This window comes from Saccostrea echinata, unplaced genomic scaffold, assembly GCF_033153115.1.
Source record: "Saccostrea echinata isolate AGI-Se365-2 ecotype Australia unplaced genomic scaffold, CSIRO_AGI_Sech_v1 ptg000015l, whole genome shotgun sequence".
Taxonomy (NCBI): Eukaryota; Metazoa; Mollusca; class Bivalvia; order Ostreida; family Ostreidae; genus Saccostrea; species Saccostrea echinata.
In genome coordinates this window covers 10,364,888-10,390,000 of record NW_026889764.1, presented here as the reverse complement: position 1 = coordinate 10,390,000, position 25,113 = coordinate 10,364,888, and the positions used below count along the sequence as shown (strand labels likewise).

The 25,113-nt window shown below is 32.5% G+C and overlaps 1 protein-coding gene across 2 annotated transcripts; it reads left to right on the top strand.

The window, feature by feature from the left end:
- The first annotated feature begins 1,354 nt into the window (after window positions 1-1,354).
- On the top strand, window positions 1,355-23,751 carry LOC133187508 (ubiquitin-like modifier-activating enzyme 1). Of its 2 annotated transcripts, none has more exons than XM_061322908.1 (26): window positions 1,355-1,560; window positions 1,994-2,086; window positions 10,066-10,136; window positions 10,502-10,670; window positions 10,995-11,129; window positions 11,562-11,668; window positions 12,783-12,873; window positions 13,657-13,789; window positions 13,963-14,060; window positions 14,295-14,441; window positions 14,729-14,899; window positions 15,285-15,392; window positions 15,739-15,819; window positions 16,078-16,233; window positions 16,373-16,538; window positions 16,905-17,101; window positions 18,059-18,172; window positions 18,365-18,511; window positions 18,964-19,038; window positions 19,161-19,353; window positions 20,333-20,514; window positions 20,857-20,943; window positions 21,184-21,288; window positions 21,458-21,541; window positions 21,916-22,016; window positions 23,285-23,751. In XM_061322908.1, the coding sequence occupies exons 2-26, from the start codon at window positions 1,994-1,996 to the stop codon at window positions 23,424-23,426; spliced, it is 3,153 nt and encodes a 1,050-aa protein (XP_061178892.1). In that variant the 5' UTR covers window positions 1,355-1,560; the 3' UTR covers window positions 23,427-23,751. The 2 variants fall into 2 exon arrangements, with proteins under 2 accessions (XP_061178892.1, XP_061178893.1); XM_061322909.1 differs by lacking the exon at window positions 1,355-1,560 and adding an exon at window positions 1,762-1,871.
- The last annotated feature ends 1,362 nt before the right edge of the window (window positions 23,752-25,113 follow it).

Below are 25,113 nucleotides of genomic sequence, written 5' to 3'. Positions count from 1 at the left end.
TATAATGAACATGTTGATTCAGGGTGGGAAAAATTCCCTCTCCAAATAACATGTCTTTGATAAGATATTTTTTCCTAGCATACGAACGGGGATGCAATGACCTGGTAAATGGGAGTCAAGGACGGAGCCCTGGTGGGGGAGGAGGACAAAATTCAAATAGAGCTCCTAAGAATAAGTAACCAAAGAATTTAATGCATTGTATCTTTATAACAATAATGTTTGACAGTGAAAACTCTAAATGCTAAAAGATGTAAATCCAGATTAACATATTGGTCAAAAGCTGTAGCTGCAGAGCTTGTACATTTATTATTTTCACAAATCCAACTTATAAAAAGATTTCTGATCTCATCTGGCTTCCATAGATCTGTATGCACTTTCACTTTATCAAAATTATTAATTTGTTATAACAAATTACCAATTTGTTATAACAAATTAATAATTTGTTATAACAAATTAATAATTTGTTATAACAAATTATTAATTTGTTATAACAAATTATAAATTTGTTATAACAAATTATTAATTTGTTATAACAAATTATTAATTTGTTATATCAAATTGATAATTTGTTATATCAAATTAGTAATCTGTTATAACAAATTAGTAATCTGTTATAACAAATTAGTAATTTGTTTTAACAAATTAGTAATTTGTTTTAACAAATTGATAATTTGTTATAACAAATTAATAATTTGTTATAACAAATTAGTAATCTGTTATAACAAATTAGTAATCTGTTATAACAAATTAGTAATCTGTTTTAACAAATTAGTAATCTGTTATAACAAATTAGTAATTTGTTTTAACAAATTAGTAATTTGTTTTAACAAATTGATAATTTGTTATAACAAATTAGTAATTTGTTATAACAAATTAGTAATCTGTTATAACAAATTAGTAATCTGTTTTAACAAATTAGTAATCTGTTTTAACAAATTAGTAATCTGTTATAACAAATTAGTAATTTGTTTTAACAAATTAGTAATTTGTTTTAACAAATTGATAATTTGTTATAACAAATTAGTAATTTGTTATAACAAATTAGTAATCTGTTATAACAAATTAGTAATCTGTTATAACAAATTATTAATCTGTTATAACAAATTAGTAATTTGTTAAAACAAATTAATAAAAGATACTGCTGCGGCCCTAATACGCTTCCGTAATTTAGGGTATTTGTTGTTTGTTTGTTTTTTTTTTTGGGGGGGGGGGAGCAGTTTTAAATTCTTAAATAAAAGTTTTATTACACCTATTTGTATTGCAAAGGTTCCATAAATAGATTACGACTCAAATATGACGTCAGCGATTTTTACCCACAATTCTCGGATAATAATGACATAGAAACAGGAAGTTCATTTATCAATCAGAAAATAGCTGGGAAACACCGTGTTAGTCAACGCTAAAAACACAAACGTGACGACAGATTTTTATAAAACTGCTAATTTTCGAGAAAGTTCGTTCGATCTTATTTAACTGCTGTTAGTAAAACATTGGACTTCAAGTGACTGTTTTATTTTGGATACAAATTATATAGATCTATGTGTATTGGATTTATCTTTGGTAAGATTGGGCGTTCTGTTTTGTTTTCGATTTCTTAGAAAACACATTTTATCATATGAAAAATTGGTCAATAATGCTTAATTTGGAACTTCAGAAATTAATTGCATGATTCGTTGTAACGGAAATAATTATTTTTGTAAAGAAAAATTAGATATCTTTTGTGTTTGTAATCCACGAATACACTTGTTCATGAGTTATTTTTGGATTCTCCCCCTTTCTCGCACGTGTAGTAGTCGTTCTTTGATTCCGCCATATTTTCACATCTAACGCACGCCTGTGATTTTTACTGGCGGTTTTATAAGTCCTTTCAGGTTGGATTTCAAAATATTTGTAAAAATATTATCAGATTTTTGTTGTTTCATAACGCGGCATTGATTTTTATCTGCAAAGTCGTTTATTTAAATAAGATAAACATTTTCCTTTGTGCTTGTAGATGTCCAATTGCACTGATTCTGAAAGTCCCCCAGCCAAGAAAGCTAGAACAGAAGCAAACGGTACTTCTAATTCCAGAGAGACAGACAGTTTGGTGAGCTATATTAAAATCTACAGATCCATGCATGTTATACAAACATTCTTTATTTTGGTTTCATCACCCTCTGTTTTCACATCGAGGGATTTGGCAAGCTGACAATTGTCCCCAATATTCGTTTTTTATCATGTCATTGAACACGGAGAATATTTTATTATTATTTCCTATTTCCCAATGTTTTTTTTTTACTTGATACCCAGTAGCAATGCTGGATGATGAAGACACTGGCCCATTTTTTTCATGTAACCCTGATAATTCATTGCATATTTCATAGCTATCTGTGGTATTTCAATATATATATATATATATATATATATATATATATATATATATATATATATATATATATATATATATATATTCCAAATGTCCAATAACAAAGGTTTGTATAAATTTTCACATTAAATAAAATGACTAGCTTCCTATTTCTTCTGCCAAATGCACTGCATCTATTTGTGTATCCAGAAAAATGTGCCACATACAGCACTTTACACTGATGAAGCATATCTCATGCATGTGGCATCCCAAGATGCATGATTTATTACTTTCATACCGGACTGGTCAAGGTATGACCTATCATTACTTGGGAATAGATCTACTGGTCCAGAATCTTCGCTGATCAATCATCCTGATGAAAATATATGCAAAATTAGAATCCTAATGTTAAATGTTTTCCATTGTGTTTATGATGGAACTAATCTCTATATTATTGAGGAAATAATGTGTCTGATTTACAGTATACATGTACAAGTGTATAATCATTGATGCAGCTTTGTATCAATGTAGAAATAAGTTTGGAAGAGAAAAAAAAATCTAAATCTGTTCTAGAAATGTAGTTCTTTAGCAGTTAGAGCTACCATTATTGGATTTCATTTTAATACATAGATGCAATTTAATGTTGCTCAAACTCAAAATGTATAACCTTCAGATTGAAACAACTGGGTCATATTTATAGCAGAAGACTCATTAGTAAATAATTAAAATTTACATGCCTTAGAGATCATACAAGCCTGAAAATGGCTACATTTATTTGTTTATTGCAGCTAAAACTGTTAAATAATTTCAAAAGTAGATCACTATACTGGATTGAAAACCAAAACTTTCAGATGGTATATGTTTTATTCAGTAATTGAAATTTTTAACATTTGCATTATATTTGCAGAAAGTGAAACATACTCTTGAACTGTATCAAAGTATTCAATAGCAGAATAAGATTCTAAAAAGAAAATGTAGAAAGACTTTTAATCAGACATGTTACAAGTTTTGATAAGGAACCACATGCTATTTACCCAATAGGCCTTGAGATTGGAGGAAAGATCAAAATTCAGAATATTTATCAACATAATATACCAGTTTATTCTGCTACCACTAAAAATGTAGGAGTCTCAGCAATGAGTTTAATTTTCTTTTAACCATACTATAACTGAGCCTTTAAATTACCTTATTTGCTCGCATGTGTACATGACAGGTCCATGCAATTTTGCAGATTACATAACATATATAAATATATATATTTTTGCCATGTATAAAAATGTGTGACATGCTTATGATAACAAGAAGATAAATGGGATATAAATAACAGAAGAAAAGTTTTAAAATCCCTGTATTCTATTAAAAAAAATTATTGTTTGTGTAGAAGCAAAGTTGATGGGAATAAGTTAGAGCAGGGACATTTTGTATGTTGTTCACAATTGCAGGCCTTTCAAAATCTATCGGTACCCAGTACTTTTACCTGGCTGAAATCATGATTATATATATATATATATATATATATATATATATATATATATATATATATATATATATATATATATATATATATATACCAGCCAAAATATTTGATGGAGAAAAATTCTATAACATTTTTAAAATTAAAATCGCTTCCACAAGGTACTTCGAATCCTATTTTTGTAAAAGTACTGCCCATGCATTTCTAATCTTTTAAAGAGCCCTGCAATGTGCATGATAGGGAGTTTAATATTCCTTGAATCACATTTTCATACTTTAAGATTTTCAAGAAAAAATGTTCAAATGCATGATGGGACAAAATTCAATTTTTTTTTTTTTAGAACTTCATCCTTGAGTAAATTTTCACATCATCATGATCATTAACACCTGACTGAGATTTTTTTAATTTTATCTGTCCCTGAAGTTATTTAGTATTACATATATTAAATTCTAAATATTTTCGCATCTGCTTGTTCAATTAAGCATTGCAGACTATCTAATCTGGTGTGGAAAAAATCTTAAATTATTTTGGTGCAGCTCCTCTATTCAAAATCTATGGATTTGTCAATGATTGTCTGCATGGCTTTTGTTTTGCTATGTGATGTAGATATTGCCACTTTCAGCTAAAGTAATAACTGCACAATTTGCGGATGGTGACAGCCCATTAATAATGTATCATCGTTATATTATAAAGTTTGATAGTGAAAATGGAGATAAATTCTTTAGGCTGTATTTGTTTGTAAGCAGGATTTGATCACACTGTGTGTTTTGAATAGTTCGCATGTGGTCAAGCTAGTCTACCATGTCTACTGACACATTTTCGTGTTTTGATTAAGATGGGAAACAAAGCTGACAAACCATCACAGAAGGTAACAAAAATGCAGTCTGCCCTAAATCTTGAACTTTTATGTAGCTTACAAGTTTAAAAGAAAAGTTTGACTAAATTGTATCTAGCATGATCGTTCTGCGTTATATATACAAAAAAAAAAGCTGGTCCACGCAAATGATTTCTTTTTAGTGCAGACTGTTAATTAAAGCTGCATATTTTCTATAGTTCTGTGAATGTAAGCTAATTTTTCTTTACCTGTACAAGTATTTATTATGTGTAACAAGTTGGTGGTTGTCACATTTTTTTATTATTGATGCATTGTTTTGATATTAAGATTGGTTTATTTAATGTTAAAAAAATAACATGAAATATCTTGCAATTGAAACCAAACCTATAAGAACTACAGTTCTTAAACATGTTAAACAGTATTTGACTCCATACAAAGGCTGGTTTAAAAGCAAGAGATTTTAGGTCACATAAAAAAATAAGCAAAGGTCAAGAGGTCAAGAATGATGTATGTTGTGACTGCATTCTAAGGGTGGTTTTAAAATTAGATATTCTGGGGTTACATTAATTAAAAAAAGAAAAGGTCAAGAGGTCAAGTGTGACTGCAAACAAAGGCTGGTTTAAAAGCTAGAGATTTTGGGGTCACGTAATAAAAATATCCAAAGTCAAGAGGTGAAGAATAATATGTGTTGTGACTGCATACTAAGGGTGGTTTTAAAGTTAAAGATTCTGGGGTCACATAATTAAAACATAATTAAAAAAAAAGTTAAGAGGTCAGTGTGACTGCATACTAAGAGTGCTTTAAAGTTAGAGATTCTGGGGTCACATAATTTAAATATATAAATTAAAAAAAAAAAGTTAAGAGGTCAGTTTGACTGCATACTACAGTCCCTGAAACGTTCTACTTTCCCACTTGAACGGTGAGCGAACGCTGAACGAACGGTGAACGAACGCTGAACGAACGCAGAGCGAACGGTGTGTGAACGATGTGTGAACGCTGAACGCAACTTGGTGAACGATGTGTGAACGCTGAACGGTGAGCGAACGCAGAACGCGAACGGAGCGCAAACGCGAACGCAAAGTGAACGGTGAACGAACGGTGAACGCAAGATGAACGATATATTCGGAATGCCTCTGATCTTTTCCTTGCATTGAAACTATTTTATTGTATTATAATGTCAGGTGCCAAAAAAAAATAAATAAATAATAATAATAAATAATTAAACAAATTAATGAATGAATAAATAAGTCAATAAAATAAATTCTCCAAAATTGTCCTAAGAAAGACGATGCATGCACATTAAGTTTTTAATCACACGATTTTTATCGCATTAAAACATTGCAATTGTTGCCGAACGCTGAAGTATAAAAGATATTGTTTTTAGTCGGAAAATTAAAATGTTTATTCTTATTTGATAACAAATCAGAGAAAACTTATGATTTATAGAATGAATTAAAGCGGTTGTAACTTATATTCATATATATATATATATCGGTGTCAAGGCGATTTCGTGTAAAGTAATGAAAAAAAAAATTAATTACATTTATACGCTCGTATTTTAGATTTGTAATACAATAATATATTATGTGTCATTTCTATTTTTCATTATGATTTATTGAGCAGACGTCTACATGTATCTCTAGATGGCCGTGATTATACATGTACTCGGACAAGATGATACAAAGATACATATTCATATAATTTGTTATAAATTCAATTTTCAGAACATGATATTTAAGTAATATGGTGTTATAGTTTTTATTAAACAGACAAATGAGAGAGAGAGAGAGAGAGAGAGAGAGAGAGTACTATTCAGTTTTAGCCCCCCCCCCCTCCTTTCAGGCTTCACCAAATGTTTGTACCTATATCAAACAAAAACTTTGAATTTTTTTTCTAAATATATCAGACAGTGAAAGTAACTTTTTTTTTTTTATCAACAAATCATATCCATTTGGTTGACAGTCATACTCGTTTTTAGTTCACACGAAGTCCACGTGCTTGTCCTGTCAATCAAAATCATTCGACACTGTGCAGGTGTGAAAGTTTTGTCACATCGAAGACGAAGTGCGAGTATTTCCAACAAGTTATAACATTTATTTTTATCATTTCTAGGTTTGATTCCAACATTTGAATAATAAATTAGTAAAATACATTGGGCATTGACACTTGAATGTGAAACATACTCTCTGCCAATTTCAAATACCACCGCCGACAAGTGTACATTTTGATCTACTATTGTTTTGTGACTCTTTTAGATGCATGTTTGTTTTGAGACTGAAATTTTTGTTCTAAAAAAGACCGTTGCTTTTTCTTTTTAAATGTTAATTAAAATATTCTGGAAATACGGTACTGACTAAGTCACCGATTTAGGGGGAAGGGGGGGGGGGGTATTAATCACATCGAATGGCAAACATATAAAGTTACGGTGAAGAAGGATTTTTTTCTCTAGAACTATAGACTTGACATATTACAGTAGAGACATTCTGCGTGTAGTGCATTACATTTTAAATAAATATTTCCTTTAACCACACTATCATTTTAATTCGTTCTAAAGATAATAAATTAACAGGTTATCCGCAGTACTATGTATAACTCTCAGAACTAGTTCTATTATATTTTCTGTTGTAATTGAAAAAAAACGTAGTAGAAATAAATATTTTCGTAATTTTGCTGCGTAATTATTTAACTTGAATAATTATATCTCCATTAACGATTTGTCGTCTTTAACAAAACAACAAAATGTTGCAGTGCTTGAAGTATTTGCACATTGCCCTTAGTTAAATTTAATATTTCAGCATCGTTCTACATAGGTACAGAATGTGCTTGTAACAACATTTATTTTCCAGAGTAATTTAATAAATAACCTAACAGCTAAGTTAGAATAATAAAAATATATATCGTAGATATTTTTCCTCATGAAATAATGATTCCTCAAACACGATATGTTAGTTAATAAATTAAAAAAAAAACCTGTAACTCCTTAACTACAAAAAGATAAGTCCTTTCACTTCGGAGTTCCGAATGACAATGAAAACTGAACGATAGGTGAACGCTGAACGCAAGGTGAACGCAAAGTAAACGGAACGAAGAGCGAACGCTGAACGCTTTGTGAACGGTGAACGCGAGCGCACGGTGAACGGTGAACGCAAAACTGTGAACGGAGAGCGAACGGTGAACGCACGGTGAACGAACGGTGAACGCACGCTGAACGAACGGTGAACGAACGGTGAGCGAACGGAAAAATGGGAAAGTAGAACGTTTCAGGGACTGTAAGAGTGGCTTTAAAGTTAGAGATTTTGGGGTCACAAAAACAAGGTCAAGGTGTCAGTAATATTGGTTTGATTGTTCATACTAAGGATGGTTTAAAGTTTGAGACTTTGAGGTCACATTAAAAAAAAGTCAAGAAGTCACGAATGATACACCCATACTCATGCAGTTCTTTTCAACCAAATGACTTCATGTTTTTTAACAAATAGATGGTTAGTTAAAAGAACACATCTTCTTATATTTGCCTCACTCAATCAAAGACTTTGATTAGACATAGATTAAATAAATTTGTTTATATGTTAGCAAACTGGTTGGATACAACTAGGATACAACCATACAACTTTGTCAGTTTTGTACTAAATTGTAGTGTGTTGTAAAATTTGACATTCATTATGTGATTCTTACTAAAGCTATCCTTTTACATTGATTATGATTTTTTTTTGCGGGGGGTAAATAAACTATTCATCCCTGATGACTGCTAAGTACTGTATAGTATTTAGTAGCAATACCAATGTGTCGTACATGTACCACTACATAAATGGTGGTCAGTGAGTAACTGACTTATTTTAATAAAGAAAAAATTAATGAAGAAATTTATTTAATGTGTTCTTGAGAAATATACTAACTGTAACCGTGTTTTTCAAATTGTGCAGTGCTTTCCTTTCCTCGTAGTTTCCTATACCCCTTTTGAAAGTCATGCCTTGCCCTTGTACATGTAATTAGATGTACTACATATACAATCATGTATATACATCACAAAGGCCTGAGTCTACAATCACTAAGATGAAAAGAAAATGTTTTTGAAGATTTTAAATTACATGATTATGATTTTATACATAAAATGAGCTTGTCATATGATTTACATTTGATACTATCAAGGCATTAGAGCAATATCTCTATATTGAAGTACTTCTAAATTATGTAAGTTCTAATATGGTATCGATTTATCATGTTTATAAATATACCTTTGGTCTATAACTCTATATGATAAAAAATTGATGCAGTGAATCAATGATTTACTTTCACTTTCCATATTTCTTGGAAAGCTTTCTGTTGTATTTTAGAAAATATTTAGCAGGAATTTTGAAAACAATTTAAATTTAGAACTAGAAATAATAAATTAAAAAAAAAAGATCTTATTGCTTATTTAAATAGCAATCTTCATATAATAACATTAAGTATAGAAAAATTCATGATTTCATAGCTCAGAAAGAAAAATTACACCTACATACCTTGATTTTTTTTCCCTTCACTTTTGCATGCTAGTTGTGTTAGTTTTTACTGCACTTTAAATGTACATGGTGGATTTCATTGGCATTTTCTTGCTTTTTGTACCATGGATACTGGCAAATTTTTTCCAATATTTTCATTTTAGAACAACTGTATGCTTGCAAACTAGTATTAACGTTTCCTGAATTTTTTTAGTACACATACTATTGATTATGATAAATCTTATATCATGTAAAATATGTCCATAATTATCACACAAGTTTCATTAGAGCAGCAAGCTGTCATTTTGATCGCACACACACAAAATGTAATTAATTTATACTGAAAAACCTGGTTGATTTGTGTTAAATATGAATTAAAATGTCCACCTGTAAGCTTAATTTGTATGTTTGTTGTAGAGGGTGATTCTTTGAACTCATTATTAAATTGCCTAATAAATGGACAACAATTAATTCGCTGATTCAGTTTAACAGTTTCACCTCATAAATCAGAAGTGCGATGAAAATCAAACATTATATGTCTTCTACCATACAATCAATAAAGGAATGGTATATTGCAAAGCTCATGCGATTCCATATTCTCCATTACAATTCCCTAGGCTTTCTTTTTCATACAGAACTAAATTAGTATTGTGTGATTTCAAAATGCAATAGAATGTTGCCACATGAAAAAAGGTTAACCCATTATTATGATTATAGAGAATTTAAATGGGGAAAAGCTTATTCATGTTAAGTGACACAGATAATCCTAGGCTTTATGGGAATATAATATTAAATCAAAAATACACACATAGGAAATAAAGACAAGGAAGGAACTTTAACTAAGCTTGAATATTTTTAAGGATAAAAAGTGAAATCTGCTTTGTTCATTAACTTGAAATTTCTGCATAAGTGAAGTTTTTGATTTTACTTGCAGACTGCTATGGCTCAAAATGGGACAGTTGACGGGAAAGGTGAAATTGATGAAAGTCTGTACTCCAGACAATTGTAAGTTTTGGTTGCCATGACATCAGATATAGTGGCTACAAAATTATTGTTGACAAGCTAATTGTGTAGAATCATTTGTGTAAAGTGGATGCATGAATTGTGTATGATTGTGTGTGTAGTTTTAGGAGAACTGTTGTTATAACCTCATATACACATGATGTCTTTATTAAGGGCCTTGAGTTCTTGGTTTGATAATTTGATGGAGGAGGATTTAGACTCCATTGCCTTTTGTAAATCTTTAAAATGAGTTAAATTGCAGATATGTGCTTGGCCACAAGGCCATTCTTGGTTATCTAATTTGGTGGGTGAGAATTTAGACCCCTTTGCTTTTTGCAAATCTTTAAAATGAGTTAAATTCATTGTAGATATGTGCTTGGCCACGAGGCCATGCGACGGATGGCCAACTCCAACGTCCTGATAGCAGGAATGAAGGGTCTAGGAGTGGAGATAGCTAAGAACGTGGTACTGGGAGGGGTTAAATCTGTCACCATACAGGACACAGAGAAGGCGGACTGGAACGACCTCAGCTCACAGGTGACCGTCTAAATATAGCAACAACTACTCATATAACTAGGCTTGATTAAAATGAAAAAATAAATTGAAATAGATGCAATGATCTAATCTTTGAAAGACATTTGTGTATGGTAGTAGTAAACTTAAATGTAGCAGACTTTTTGTTTATCATGTGGTATGAATTTGCTTCTAACAAGTTACTGAATAGTCTCAGACCTGAAGTTCATTTTGTAATAGCAGTTAATTTTTTTCCCATTATTTTACAAAGGAAATGCCATGTTTCTATAGCTGAATTTTAATTTTCCTTACTTCCATGATGCAAGACCTACTGATTTGTAATTGCAGTTTTTTCTGGGTGAAAAAGATATTGGAAAGAACCGAGCTGAGGTGACCTGCCCTGAACTGGCAGAGTTAAACACCTATGTTCCTGTTAATCTGAGCACAGACCCGCTCACTGAGACATTTGTTAAACAGTTTCAGGTAAGTAGATAGTCCAAATATGCCCTCATAAGTGTTTCTCATTATGGTTTATTCATCATTTTGAGTATCTTGAATTTATGTTCAACAGGTATTTTCAATATTTATGAGGGGGCATTTGAAAAGCACTGATAATTGGGTGAAAAAAGTTAACTTTTTAAAGGAAGTCAATATTATTTTTATGTTGTGGATGTGTGGGGGGTTGGAGGGGAGGCCACAAGGGTAAAATCTTGGGTATCTACAACCAAAAACATTAAGACCTTATACACCTTGTTTGTTAAGTACCCAATAGGTAAAATTGGTTTTGAGAAAGCATGTGTATTTACAACTGCTTTATCATGGGGAATAGGGGTAAAGTTTTTGTTTGGTATTAATTCAGATGTACTCATCATGCTCATAATACATTTTAATACTAATTATAGAAATAATTTTTAGGTTGTTGTCCTGACCAACTCAAATCTGGAAGAACAAATCAAAATAGGAGAGATCTGCCATAATAACAACATTAAATTCATAAGTGTCGACACTAAGGGACTGTTTGCGTAAGAAATGATATTATACTGTTTATAGAAGTTATAAATGATTGGTAATGCAGTTGATGAATAACATATTAATTTGGCATACTGATAACTGAAAAAAATTATTCCTTGATTGAATTATGTCAGAATTCATATTATAGGGTTTGTGTTTACCTTAAGGCCCTTTCACAATTGGCGCACGAGCAGAAGGGACAAAATATTCGTGCGACCGAAAAAAATTGATTTGGATCGTAAACTGTTGCCGAAATAATCGCATATGAAAAAGTGTTCGTACGAAATTTGCAAGATCTAAAGCGATCGTTGTGCGATGCAAACACATTAAATCTTACGATATATCTTGCGTCTATATGTGATTGATATACAATGAAAGCAAGTATTGTAAGATAATGCGATAAGATCGCGCAAGTGATCAGGTGATCGGACGATTGAACGTGCGCCAAAGCGATTGGACGTGCAGCGCTCGTGCGATCATGCGTTCCATGGTACGAATGCTCGTTCGAGTGCATTTAGGCAACATCCATCAGCCACGCAATTCTAAATTTAGAGAACCCGACACAGTGCTGTGAATTTTCTTATTTCTCCTAATATTGTTATCTTTTAGAATGCGCGTAATTAATCATTGACTGTATTATAATGACAGGAAAGTGCTTCGGCGGTTTGATATCGTACTGGTGTATAAATGTAATTTATATGGTGTATATATATAATATTTGCATGGCAAATTGAAACTGATAAATCGTGCAATGGTAGTAAAATGTTGCAAGATTACATGAGACACGTTGAGCAACAGTCTCATGGTCGCAAAATACTGCTGCGATTAATCTTATGACCATTAAAAATCGTGCATCACTCCTACGAGTACACAAAACGTAGGACGTTTGTTCTAATGTTCGTGCATTGCAATGCGATAATTTGGATCGCATTTGGTCGCGTCTGAATAGTGTGCATGTCCACTATTTTGAGGAGACTTGATGCGACCACTAAAATGCATGCAACGAATGCGAGACATCGTGCAACGTATGCGAGAGCTCGTGCGAAGCTATAAGATTCCGATCGCAAAGTGTTGTAAAGTGCTCGTTGTGAAATTGTGAAAGGGTCTTTACATTTTGATTTTTAGAGAGCTGTTTTGTGACTTTGGGGAGAATTTTTCTGTTATTGATGTGGATGGGGAGGAACCCATAACAAACATGGTGGCTGCCATTACAAAGGTAAGACTAGCAGGAAATTATCAGGATTAGACAAGTTTATCATATTGCTTGGTGGCAATTTAAAAGGGGTCAGAAATACTTTACCATATCTACATTTATTTATTAAGCTAGTCCACTATAGCATCATACTTAAGTAAGAATTAATTACTAGGTGTACATGTATGTAAACTATGTCATTAAGTTAAAAAAATTATCTGAGTAAAGTAAGAAAATCAGTGTTTTGGACCTACTTTACCCTGTAGTTTAGGGCTGTCATGGTTCCAAAATTTTTTGGGCCGGGTTGGTTCTGTAAATTTTCGGTTCGGTTTCGGGTTTTTCGGGTCAGGTATTTGGATCTATTTTAAACCTTAATTTCATGAATTTAACTTGAAAAATCTTTATTTGTTACATTGAATTTACATTAGAAACAAGTCTTAACCATGCGAACATCTAGACATCGGTGACTTGGCCTACTATTAGCCACAACCTGACCATTCCTGCTAATTTGATAATTATCTAATACTTCCGTGACAAGTGTTTTTTCATGGAATGAAGTAGATTTCAGTTGTGATGTTTATTTATCACAGTTATCGTCATCATTCCTTTGATTTCGATGCCATTTTTTGTATTGAACAGACTCTAATATATAAACCAGACCCGAACCGAAATCCGAGAAACGGAACCTGAACCGAACCGAACAACTTGGACCGCGGTTCTCGGTTATTTCAGGTACTCGTAACAGCCCTACTGTAGTTACTATATTTATAAGTCCCTTACAATTAAAATGGCATGTTCTTTGTGTAGGATAAGGAGGGTGTGGTAACATGCCTGGATGAAGCTCGTCACGGTTATGAAGATGGAGATTATGTCACATTCTCTGAGGTTCAGGGAATGACGGAGTTAAATGGGTGTAAACCAATTAAAATTAAAGTGCTGGGTAATTATAGTTCATATTGATATTATGTATCTTGTTAATAATTTGGTCTGTGTTTACTATAATATACAATAGTTTAAAATGAATATTTAATAAGAAAATTGGTTTGTAATGTTAGATTGAACTTAAATGCTTTATGATACAATTTGTTTGAATGGAATATTTTATGATTGCAGGACCTTACACATTCAGTATTGGAGACACTACAAAGTATTCAAACTATCTAAGAGGGGGAGTAGTAACTCAAGTCAAGATGCACAAAAATATTCAGTTTGTACGTTGTTTTGATTCATGATGAGTTCATGGAATCAGAACCCATCATTAAGTACTTTTAATCAGGAACCATCAATAAGTAATTTAGAAATTCACATTTATGCAAAGACAAAGCAAATTTTTCTTTGGCAGCTTGCATATAAATCCGAGGAATTTCAGTATTTATTTTATTGTCCCTTATATAATTTATGTTAACATGAAACTTATTTTATCATGAACTATTTGATGTTGACAGAAATCAATCAAGGCTGCTTTAGATGATCCAGAATTCCTCATGACAGACTTTGCTAAGTTTGATCGCCCAGGTCAATTACATATTGGATTCCAGGCACTGTATGAATTCCAAAAACAAAAAGGACAGTTGCCTCGGAGTCGATGCAAAGTAAGAAGTGAATATTAATATATTATTGCAAAAAACATGTATACAATTTTGTTGCAACATCTTTTCAATCAAGATTTTGCACAAGCAAGGTTGGACCAAAAATGAAAAGAAAACTTGTAGACATGAATGAACATGCTAGTGCAAAGTTATTTTGTTGTCATGAAAAGCTGAGATTTTACAAGAACATGTGTATTGTTATAATTTGATATATGTAAAATGTTAAATTAGTGTATGCTAATTGATTTTATCATGTAAGTTGATTTATAATGGAATGTCTTCTTTCCCAGGCTGATGCTGATGAATTCCTGGTCATAGCTAAAGCATTGAATGAAAAGTCCAAGGCCAAAGTGGAGGAACTGGATGAGGATGTGATGAGGGAGATGGCCTACACTTGTCGGGGTGACCTCTGTCCACTAGCTGCCATCATGGGGGGAGTGGCAGCCCAGGAGGTCATGAAGGTAAAAGTCACATATGGTCAGAATCTCAGCTGTGATTAATTTGACAGGGATTAACTTGTAAGATGAAAAAGTTATGGGAGAAGCTACAAATTCTTTTGAAGGGGGGGGGGGGGGGTATGTATGTATGTATTTGTAGCACACAGGTCTGCAAGGTGAAGAATAATTCAACTGTATCTCACTTATTTTGATATGTTTCCATGTTACTGACTGATTTGTGTTATAGGACTTGTTCATAGAAAACTTTTGTTCAATGAAATGTATTTATATTTCTTCTTTAAAAAAAGAAGAATGTGACATTTAACCTGTATACAGTTTATATAAGTGTAGTCTTGAGAATTTCATTTAAGACTTGACATAACAAGCAGTAAGATTTTCTTCTTTGTAGGCTTGTTCAGGAAAGTTTAACCCTGTGTACCAGTTTATGTATTTTGATGCCTTGGAATGCTTACCAGCAGACAAAGACAAAGTGCTTACAGAGGCAAACTGTAAACCAGTGAGTAAACAATATAACAAATACGATGCACTGTCAATTATGCTTTAGAAACACCAATCACATCACCATATACGAAATACTGCTGTAGCAAATTTTTCTGTGGAGACCTTGTTGCTCAAAGATCTTGTTGATTGTGAACTGCGATTCAGTTGAACTGTAAAACATTTGTTCATGGTAATGAATTATTGTTCTCAGTATTATTAATTTTTTGCTATCTAAATTACGTGTATAGTAAGTGTTAAACATTCAAGAGATCTACATGTATGTTTGTTTACAGCTGTTACAGTATACAATTTATAAAACTTAACTGGATTGAATGTTTAATGTTTCACTTCTTGATTTGCAGACAAACAGTAGAACAGATGGACAGGTAGCTGTGTTTGGCTCAGAATTCCAGGAAAAGATCGGAAACTTGAGATACTTCTTGGTATGCTGTGTAATTCTCATACATTGGTATTCTGGAGACTAATTTTTAAACTGATCAGGAAAAAAATATGATGGTCCAGTAAAACATTTCATCAGTCAATCAAAATAATTCTAGAAGAGTTTTCATAAAAATATTGTACAGTATCGTCCCAGCTACAGCCCTGATTATGATGCCTGCTTCAGAGGTTTGGATGGCAGGTATTTGTATAGTATTAAAACATTTATAGATATAGAAACATTTTAGCCCATGTGTTTCTAGGTAGGAGCTGGGGCCATTGGCTGTGAGATGTTGAAGAACTGGGCCATGATGGGGTTGGCTTGTGGAGAGAATGGACTTGTGTATGTGACAGACATGGACACTATAGAGAAATCTAACCTTAACAGACAGTTCCTCTTCAGACCTTGGGATGTACAGGTCTGCTTATAAAAGATTACTATCCTAATTTCAATTCTTAAAAAGAGATGAACATGTTTGGATACTATCAGTGAAACACTACAAGTCCCAGAATAAACTGTTCCTTTAGTAATTGTTTGATGATTTTTTTTTTTTTAAGAAACCCAAATCTTCAACGGCAGCTAAAGCCGCCAAAGCCATGAACCCCTATCTGAACATCACCCCCCAGGAAAACAGAGTTGGTCCTGACACAGAGAACATCTACACAGATGATTTCTTTGAGAAGTTGGATGGTGTTGCCAATGCCCTGGATAATATTGATGCCAGTAAGTGAGAACACTATGGAAAATATTTTTTCTTCTGTAGATTTATAAGTTTATCAGATTAAAGTACAACTCTGTTTTTATGCGCCCGGATCGATAGATCGGGGCGCATATTGTTTTTGTTCTGTCTGTCTGTTTGTTTGTCTGTCTGTTGTCAACTTTAACCTTCGCCATAACTTTTGAACCATAGGAGATAGAGACTTCATATTTGGTATGCGTACTCCACTAATTAAGTTCTTTCAAATGACACCAAGGTCAATGACCTTGTGACCTTGACTGTGACCTATACGCTAAAAATAGCTTTTTTGAACTTTGTTGCCGCCGGGTGCATAGTGTTTCACAAACACATCTTGTTTTTTTTTATATTAGGGATGTACATGGACAGGAGGTGTGTGTACTACAATAAACCCCTGTTGGAGTCAGGAACTCTGGGGACCAAGGGAAACGTTCAGGTCGTCATTCCAAAGCTGACTGAATCCTACTCATCCTCGCAAGATCCGCCTGAGAAATCCATCCCTATCTGTACTCTTAAGAACTTTCCTAATGCCATAGAGCATACACTTCAGGTGAGAATATGTTATTAAAGAATAATAATAAATCACTACAAAATTCCCTTAAAGCCACAAAAAAAACTGTTCAAGTGAGTACATTCATCTGTAAACATCTTGGGCTCTACACTGAGGAATTTTTCCTACCCAAATGAACAGACACTATTGATGTAAAAGTCCCAGTTTATTTTTGCAATAAAAATAATACCAGGCTCTTTGGATGGTTAACTCTGTAGACATCCACTTTTCTGTTTGTTCTGTGAGATGAATCCTATTGACAATTAATATACAGTCAAACCTCGTTATCTCGAACCCAATGGGACCGAGAAAATACTTTGAGATATCCGAGGGTTGGAGATGTCCAGGGTAAAATACTTAAGGAATAAGCAATTGGGACTTCAAAATCACTTTGAGATATCCATGGTATTTGAGATATCCATGTTCGAGATTCGGAAGTTCAACTGTATATGGACAATAGTTTCCTTAGGACTGAAATGTCATTCTTTCTGAATGTGATGTGTGATTCTGGGTTATATTTCTAATTTTGGCAGTTGAGAATTTTTATCAGGCAGTATTGACAACCCTAACAATCGCAATATTTTAATCTTCATTTTCTGTGTGTATGTCTTTCACATTATGGTCTTCGCGAAAATTTATCACTTGTAAGGTTTATGATTGACTGACTAAGGGAATGTATTGGGTTGCTTTGCAGTTGCTGTCTTTGAGATTGAGCAACCCAATATATTTCCATAAATAGTAACAAATCAGATAAGAAATATAGACTTTATTGTGTGTGTGTGTATGTAAAGTCTGATTGATGTACGTTGAAAAGAGAAGCTTATAGATAATGAAATTAACCACAACGTTAATCATTTTTGTTGTGAATGTTGTTATAGTCAGCCAAAAAAATCAACTATATGTCCACATAGGTATATTTATCTATGTTAACACTGAATTGTGGTCTTCTGTTTTCAGTGGGCCAGAGATCAGTTTGAAGGATTGTTTGTACAGCCTATTGAAGGTGCACTTCAGTACGCCACAGACCCTAAGTTCATGGAACGGACTGCCAAACTTCCAGGAACACAACCTGTAAGTCACTGTATAAAAAGTACTAATGCTTCACAGAATCTTCCTAGGTCAAAAATTCTGAAATGAAAAATATAATTAACATATCTTTTGATAAATATATTTCTCACAAAAAGAAGAAGAAATATAAGATGTAGTGCATGTATGAAGATAACAATGTGGTATACATGTACTTTGATTTTGTGTCTCTTGTAGTTGGAGACTTTGGACAGTATAAAGAAGGCCTTAGTAACAGAACGTCCCTCCAATTTCCAGGACTGTGTGGCATTCGCCAGGAATTTGTTTCAGGAGAACTACAATAACAACATTCGTCAGCTTCTGTTTAATTTCCCACCAGACCAGGTCTGCAGGATTTTCTTTTATTTTAAATGTTTAACTTCAAGTTGTCTGATCCATCAAGATGCAGGTGCTTCATGATAATTGAAAGGTCTCCCTGTCTGTCGGTCAACACTTTTATGTGTTGTGTTAATTAAAGTACCTTTCACCTTACACATGTACAGACTTCATGATGTTTAGAGAGACACCTACAATATTTAGGGTCAAGAGTCAAGGTCAAAGCTCAGGATTATTGATATGACATGCAGTACCCTAATATTTTGTAACCAGTAGATTTTATATTTTCTACATACATGTTGGTATTTTCCATAAATTTTGTTGTTCAAGTTAACATAATTTTACATGTGTTCATTGCATTGTGATCTTTGATTTACATGAAGCTATGTTTTGCAAAATGATGCTCCCACTACATGCAGAGAAACTAGTATGTCAAAATAATGGAACATGATTATTTTCAGGTGACTAGCTCTGGAGCCCCATTTTGGTCTGGTCCAAAACGATGTCCTCATCCCCTAGAATTTGATGTAAAAAATGTAAGTTATTCAAGAATGGTACAAGTAGCATGTGTTTTTTTTCACAATGAATATAGAAAAAAAATGGTAGTCTTGCAAAGACTTAAAAAACTTTTTTTAAAAAAAAATGCACTATTTTTCAGGAAACCCATGTGGAATTTATAACCTCTGTTGCTAATCTTCGGGCAGAGATGTATGGTATTAAACAGAATAAAGATCGGAAGGCTATCTGTGATATGGTATCTAAGGTCAAAGTTCCTGAGTTTAAGCCCAGGTCTGGAATTAAGATCGAGGTGACAGATGCTGAACTAGAGGGCAGACATTCAGGAAGTGTAGGTTAGTGAACAAGAGATCATCAAATATGTTTTTTTTATACCATGTTATCAAGTTCAAAGATGTAAGGTTATATACAATGTAGAAACATGTACATATGTACAGTGAAACCTGTCTAATCTGACAAAAACTGGGACACAAATTAAAGAGGGTGTCAGATTACACAGTGTAAAGAATATGGAAATTGGTAAAATGGAAATAAAGGTCGGTTTTCATTGTATATTATTTAACTCTTTCATTCTTTTGTTAAGACTTTTTACTGGCTCATTCTTTTGTTAAGACTTTTTACTGGCTGAAGTATGAAATGGTATCAATACAAAGTACTAGATAAGAATGCATGTAAGATTATCTTTGCAATATATGAATGGTAATCCATAAGTGTAGATTATTTAAGTGGTATCCAAGGACAAAACATGGCATAAAATTATAAATGAAGTGATATCATTAATAGTATATGATTTATATAGGATTATGTATTAAGTGTGTTCCAATAGAGATAAAGTGTTAGCACTAGAAGATAATATTTTATATGTAATTAATTATGAAATTACAAATAACTTGCTATTTTTAGATATGTAGGAAGTGCACTTGGAACTGTTCCAAAAGTTCTGTAATTCTTCCTTTAAAGTAGAAATGTACTTGCATGTATTTTAGGGGAAATTGAAAAAAATAAGATATGTAAAACTGTCAAGCTATAAACAGGCAAAGTGTTTTAAGATGATTTACATTACAGTACACTTTAATTACTATAGTGGATAAATGATATTTTTAAGGAAAACCATTATTATTTTTATTTGAGCTTTGAAAATCTGCAGGGTAAGAAGGTAAAGTGTTCCAAGTTAGTGATATCAATGTTGGAAGTTTTGTTCATTTAGTTTAGTCCTGCAGTATTTAGGTTATACTGTGATGGCACTGTGATTCTTAATAACATTTTCTTGTATAGTCTGAGCTGTTTTATAAAACTCTATCTTATATTGTACAGATGCTGATGCCTTTGAAAAACTCCAGAAGGAACTGCCCCCTGTGGAAGAAGTAAAATCTATGAAGTTAGTTCCCATTGAGTTTGAGAAAGATGACGATACTAATTTCCATATGGATTTTATCGTAGCTACATCAAACCTACGAGCTGAGAACTATGACATTCCACCAGCTGATAGACATAAGGTATAAACAACGGGGAAGAAAAATTCATTTTAGTTCTTTCCCTTTTCAGTTTTATAACACGAAATCCCAAGCTTGATAAGTACATAACTATAATTGTATGTATGAGTTATTGTCTCAATTTTGAGTTCTTTCATGTTTTAATTTATCTATGTAATATAAACTTGCTTGCAATTGATATAGTAATATTAGTATATTATGATAGGATATATTTTAAGGATCACATGGTTTATTTAATAAAATGTAGGTTCTCTTTAAACAAAAGTAGGAACATTTCTTCATGTACACTGTACAATACTTACTTGCATAGAAGGTCAATAATTGTTTAGCCATTTCTGTTTGCAGAGCAAGTTGATTGCTGGAAAAATTATTCCTGCCATTGCAACAACTACAGCTCTTATAACAGGCCTAGTAGCTATTGAACTGATCAAGGTATGCCGGACTTATAAATGTCAAACATGTAATAAAACTCTTCTTAATTACATCCCCTGAAACAAAAGAACAGCTCTCATGTATTTATTCTTATCTATTTATTTATTTAATTTTTTTTTTGATTTCAAAGCTATCAAGAAGATTATTTATTCAAGACAAAGTATGTGTATGTTTTTATGTACATGTATGTATTGATCTACAGTATATAAATGGTGATGAATTTTCCTTTTAAATTTTCAGCTCATCCAAGGTCATAATAAACTTGAGTATTACAAGAACGGATTTGTTAACCTGGCCCTTCCATTCTTTGCATTCTCAGAGCCTATTGCTGCACCAAAAAGCAAGGTATTAAATTTATATGTACCCCCTTTCTATCATGCCTATAATTACAAAAGGCAACTTGAGACTAGTTTTGAAGAGCCAGTATTAATTAAATATATATTCACAAACTTCTCTATTAGAAAAATAATGAAGTTTGCTTTAATATCAAAAAATGTCTTTTTGCTTTGTTTAGTACTATGACACAGAGTTTACCTTGTGGGACAGGTTTGAAGTTCAAGGAGACATGACTCTACAAGAATTCCTAGATTATTTCCAGGTAATTTAATAATTCCGTTACTTTTGCATGTACAACAGGACTGTGCATCATCTCTATAAAACGGAATTGGTCCGAGTAATAAGGGCTTAGCAAAGATTCACATGTGCCAATTACTTTATCTGTCCACAAATTCACATGTGCCAATTACTTTATCTGCCCACAAATGTTCTAGTATTTTATCTCTGTAGGAAAAACAAATTTGTAGAATATCTGGTTTTTGCTCATGCATTTTCCAGCTTCACTTTACTCTTAGTAAATTACCTTGACATGAATAGCTTCTGCTCCACATGTAAATTTTTTACATAGAGACAGTGGTGTTCAGAGTACAATTTCTCAGTTATCAGAGTAATGAATCGCTATTTTAAAAATTGCAGAAAGAATACAATCTGGAGATCACAATGTTGTCTCAGGGTGTGTCCATGTTATATTCATTCTTCATGCCCCCAGCCAAAAGACAGGAGCGCCTTGGACTACCGTAAGTTATTTATTTGAAAAAGAAGGATTTTTATACCCCCCGCAAACGAAGTTTAGGGGGGGTATATTGGAATCACCATGTCCGTCTGTCTGTCCGTCTGTCTGTAGACAAGATTTTGTCCTGAGCGTTTCTTGGATACTATTGCATAGATTTGTCTGAAAATTTGTACACTTATTATTCACCATATGAAGGTGTGCACCTGGTATTTTCATCATGATTGAATAATTTTTCTGCATTTTACAGGTGTTTTTTTTCATTTTTATTATGTGGTTTTGTCCTGATCTTTACTCAAAGACTATTTCATAGAATTGTATGAAAATTTGTACACTCATTATTTACCATATGAAGATGTGCACCTGGTATTTTCAACATTATTTGATCATTTTTCTGCATTTTACAGGGTTTTTTTTTCATTTTTATTGACTTAGTCATTTTGGGTTTATTTCTAAGGTTTGAGACACAGAATCTAGAACATCTGTACAAAAATGTGAACTACAGCTTAAAACTATTCATTAAAACAAAAAAAAAAAAAATCACCAAGTATTAAAAACAATTCTTACATTACACAGCAGATAGTGTAAATCCATTTGTCCCTTGGGACTAATGAGTGGACATCATCCAGTTAGAGATAAATTAATGAGTTCAGTGTGGGAAGTTGTTAGGGCATCTCTGATCAAGCGTGTGTTATCTATATCTCCTGGGAATTTAAAGATCTCTGTTCTTTAATTCTCTTAATTGTAATTTATTGTCTGTCATAGTAAATAGTTACTGGATGACCAGCCTTTCATTTTTAAAATGAATTTGATATAAAGTTATCAAGATTAATTTGATTTTGTAATTAATTGATTTTTTTTCTTCAACAATCAATGCAGAATGTCATGTCTCAAAAAGATGACAGATAGTTGCAATTTATTTTTTCTATGTATTCAAAAACAATGTAACTACAATGTATTGGTATTGATGTTTTATTAGGTTGTTCCTTGGTTTCATTCATTAAAAAAAAATATAATGAGCAATTATTTTTTCACTCTAAATGTTAATAAGAAAACACCTCTTAGATCCATAAAATATTAGTGATTTGGCACCTCTGAAAAACCCAGCGGGGGGTCTGTTTTGGACAGTTCTAGTTTAATTAGGAATTGCTCTGAAAACATTTAATAAAAAATTCTTCCACAATCTTTAAAAAAAGGTTGTAGCTTAAGTATGTCAACTTTGATATTGATGATCCTTTGGTGAATCCGAGTTTAATTTTTTATTTGAAATTGCAGGTTATCAGAGGTGGTGAAAAGAGTCTCGAAGAAAAAGATTCCTAGTCATGTGAAGGCTTTAGTGTTAGAGCTGTGTTGTAATGACAAAGATGGAGAGGATGTGGAGGTCCCTTATGTCAAATACAACCTACCACAATCTTAACATAGACACCCCAATAGTGACTCCACTGTGGTGGCAGAAGGTGGCTTCTTCTCATATTGAGAGAAAACAGACAGGAAGTGGTGCACAGCCATTGAAGTGCAATGATTATTTGAATACTATAGAATTGTTGTACATGTATTTCTTTATGCTTTATGATTCTGTTTTAAAACAACTAGAAAATTTGAAAGGGAAATTAAAATCTGACTTTTATATACAATGTACATGTATTCATAGCACAAAAACATTTAAGTAATGTGCATAATAATTTATTGTGAATAAGTGAATAGAAACTTTGTACATGGAGTATTAAAGTCATTTTGTCTGATTTCTTGGCTTTGTAGATTTGTTTGTAGTTAAAAAGTTATTAAAGAGTAATACACATGTAGATATATGATGCATTTAAGATGGATTTCATATCATTTCTGTATATATCAATGAATTTTTCTAAAGGAGAATATCTCATAAATGTATGTCCAAATATTTTATTTTCCAACTTTTTTGCTTACCAAGCTATGAAAAGGCCACAGTTCATTTGATGAGAACTACATGTATTTATGTATCTGCAGATGTCGCTAGTTCAGGTGTCAGAGACTTTTTTTGCATGATTAGCTGCATAACGTGGGAAAGTTTAGCAATATTTTTAGCTCACCTGAGCTGAAACTCAAGTGAGCTTTTCTGATCACCAGTTGTCTGAAGTCTCTCTTTCTGATTATCTGTGAAACTGTAAACTTTTCACATTTTCGATTTCTTCATGAGAACCACTAGGCTAATTTTAATCACTGTTGCAGGGCTGCCAGCCCTTAACGATTTTGGCGTAAGGCTTATGATTTGAGCATCTTAAATACGCTTTAAATGTATGTTATCCTTACAATATCTATTTCTCTCTGTCAAAAGTTTGAAATGGTGGTATTTTCATTCTGTCCACCTTCAGTTTTCACTATGAAATAAGAGAAATCATAGTCCTTACAGCGTGAGATTGTAACCTCATGCTAACTTGCAGTCTCAATCATTTTATTATGAATAAATGGAAAAATGCTGTGAAATCACTAATTTTCCTGGGGGTTTAATTTTCGAGGTGTGAAGAGACCCATGAATTCATGTTCATCACAAAATGTAAAATTTCCTTTCCATAACTGCTCAACACATCTGAAACCACGAAATCAAGTACCCCTAAACCAATATTTTTTTTCAAACCTTGAACACTTGACCCCACGAAAATATGTGATTTCACAGTATCCAGTCGCCGGGCATCTAAGTGGCCCCTAGACCTTTTCTTTGGATTCTTCATCTTTGTGTAAAGAGAGGAAACTCTGAGAAACTTTTATAAAATCGTTGAGATAAAAGAAATTTTTCTGACAAATTTTGCCACAAAGAAGTGCTAAAATATGCATTTTAATAATAAATAGGTTTCTTTCTTTTTAAAAATCCACAGCGTTATAGCATAAGAATTAATTTAACAGCTGCCCAATGGAGGTCATACGCAACGTACATGTACGTATCTTGAAACGGACATGCATATGTATCTTTAAACGCATATAACTTGCTGATAATTTTTTCAAGATATTCTTAATTTAAAATCATAGTGTCATCAAACATTTGTAAACAAAATATGAGCATACCTTACTAGTGGTTTTGAAGAGATCACAAATGTTAAAAATCCATGTGTTTTCAAAAAAAAAAAAAAAAA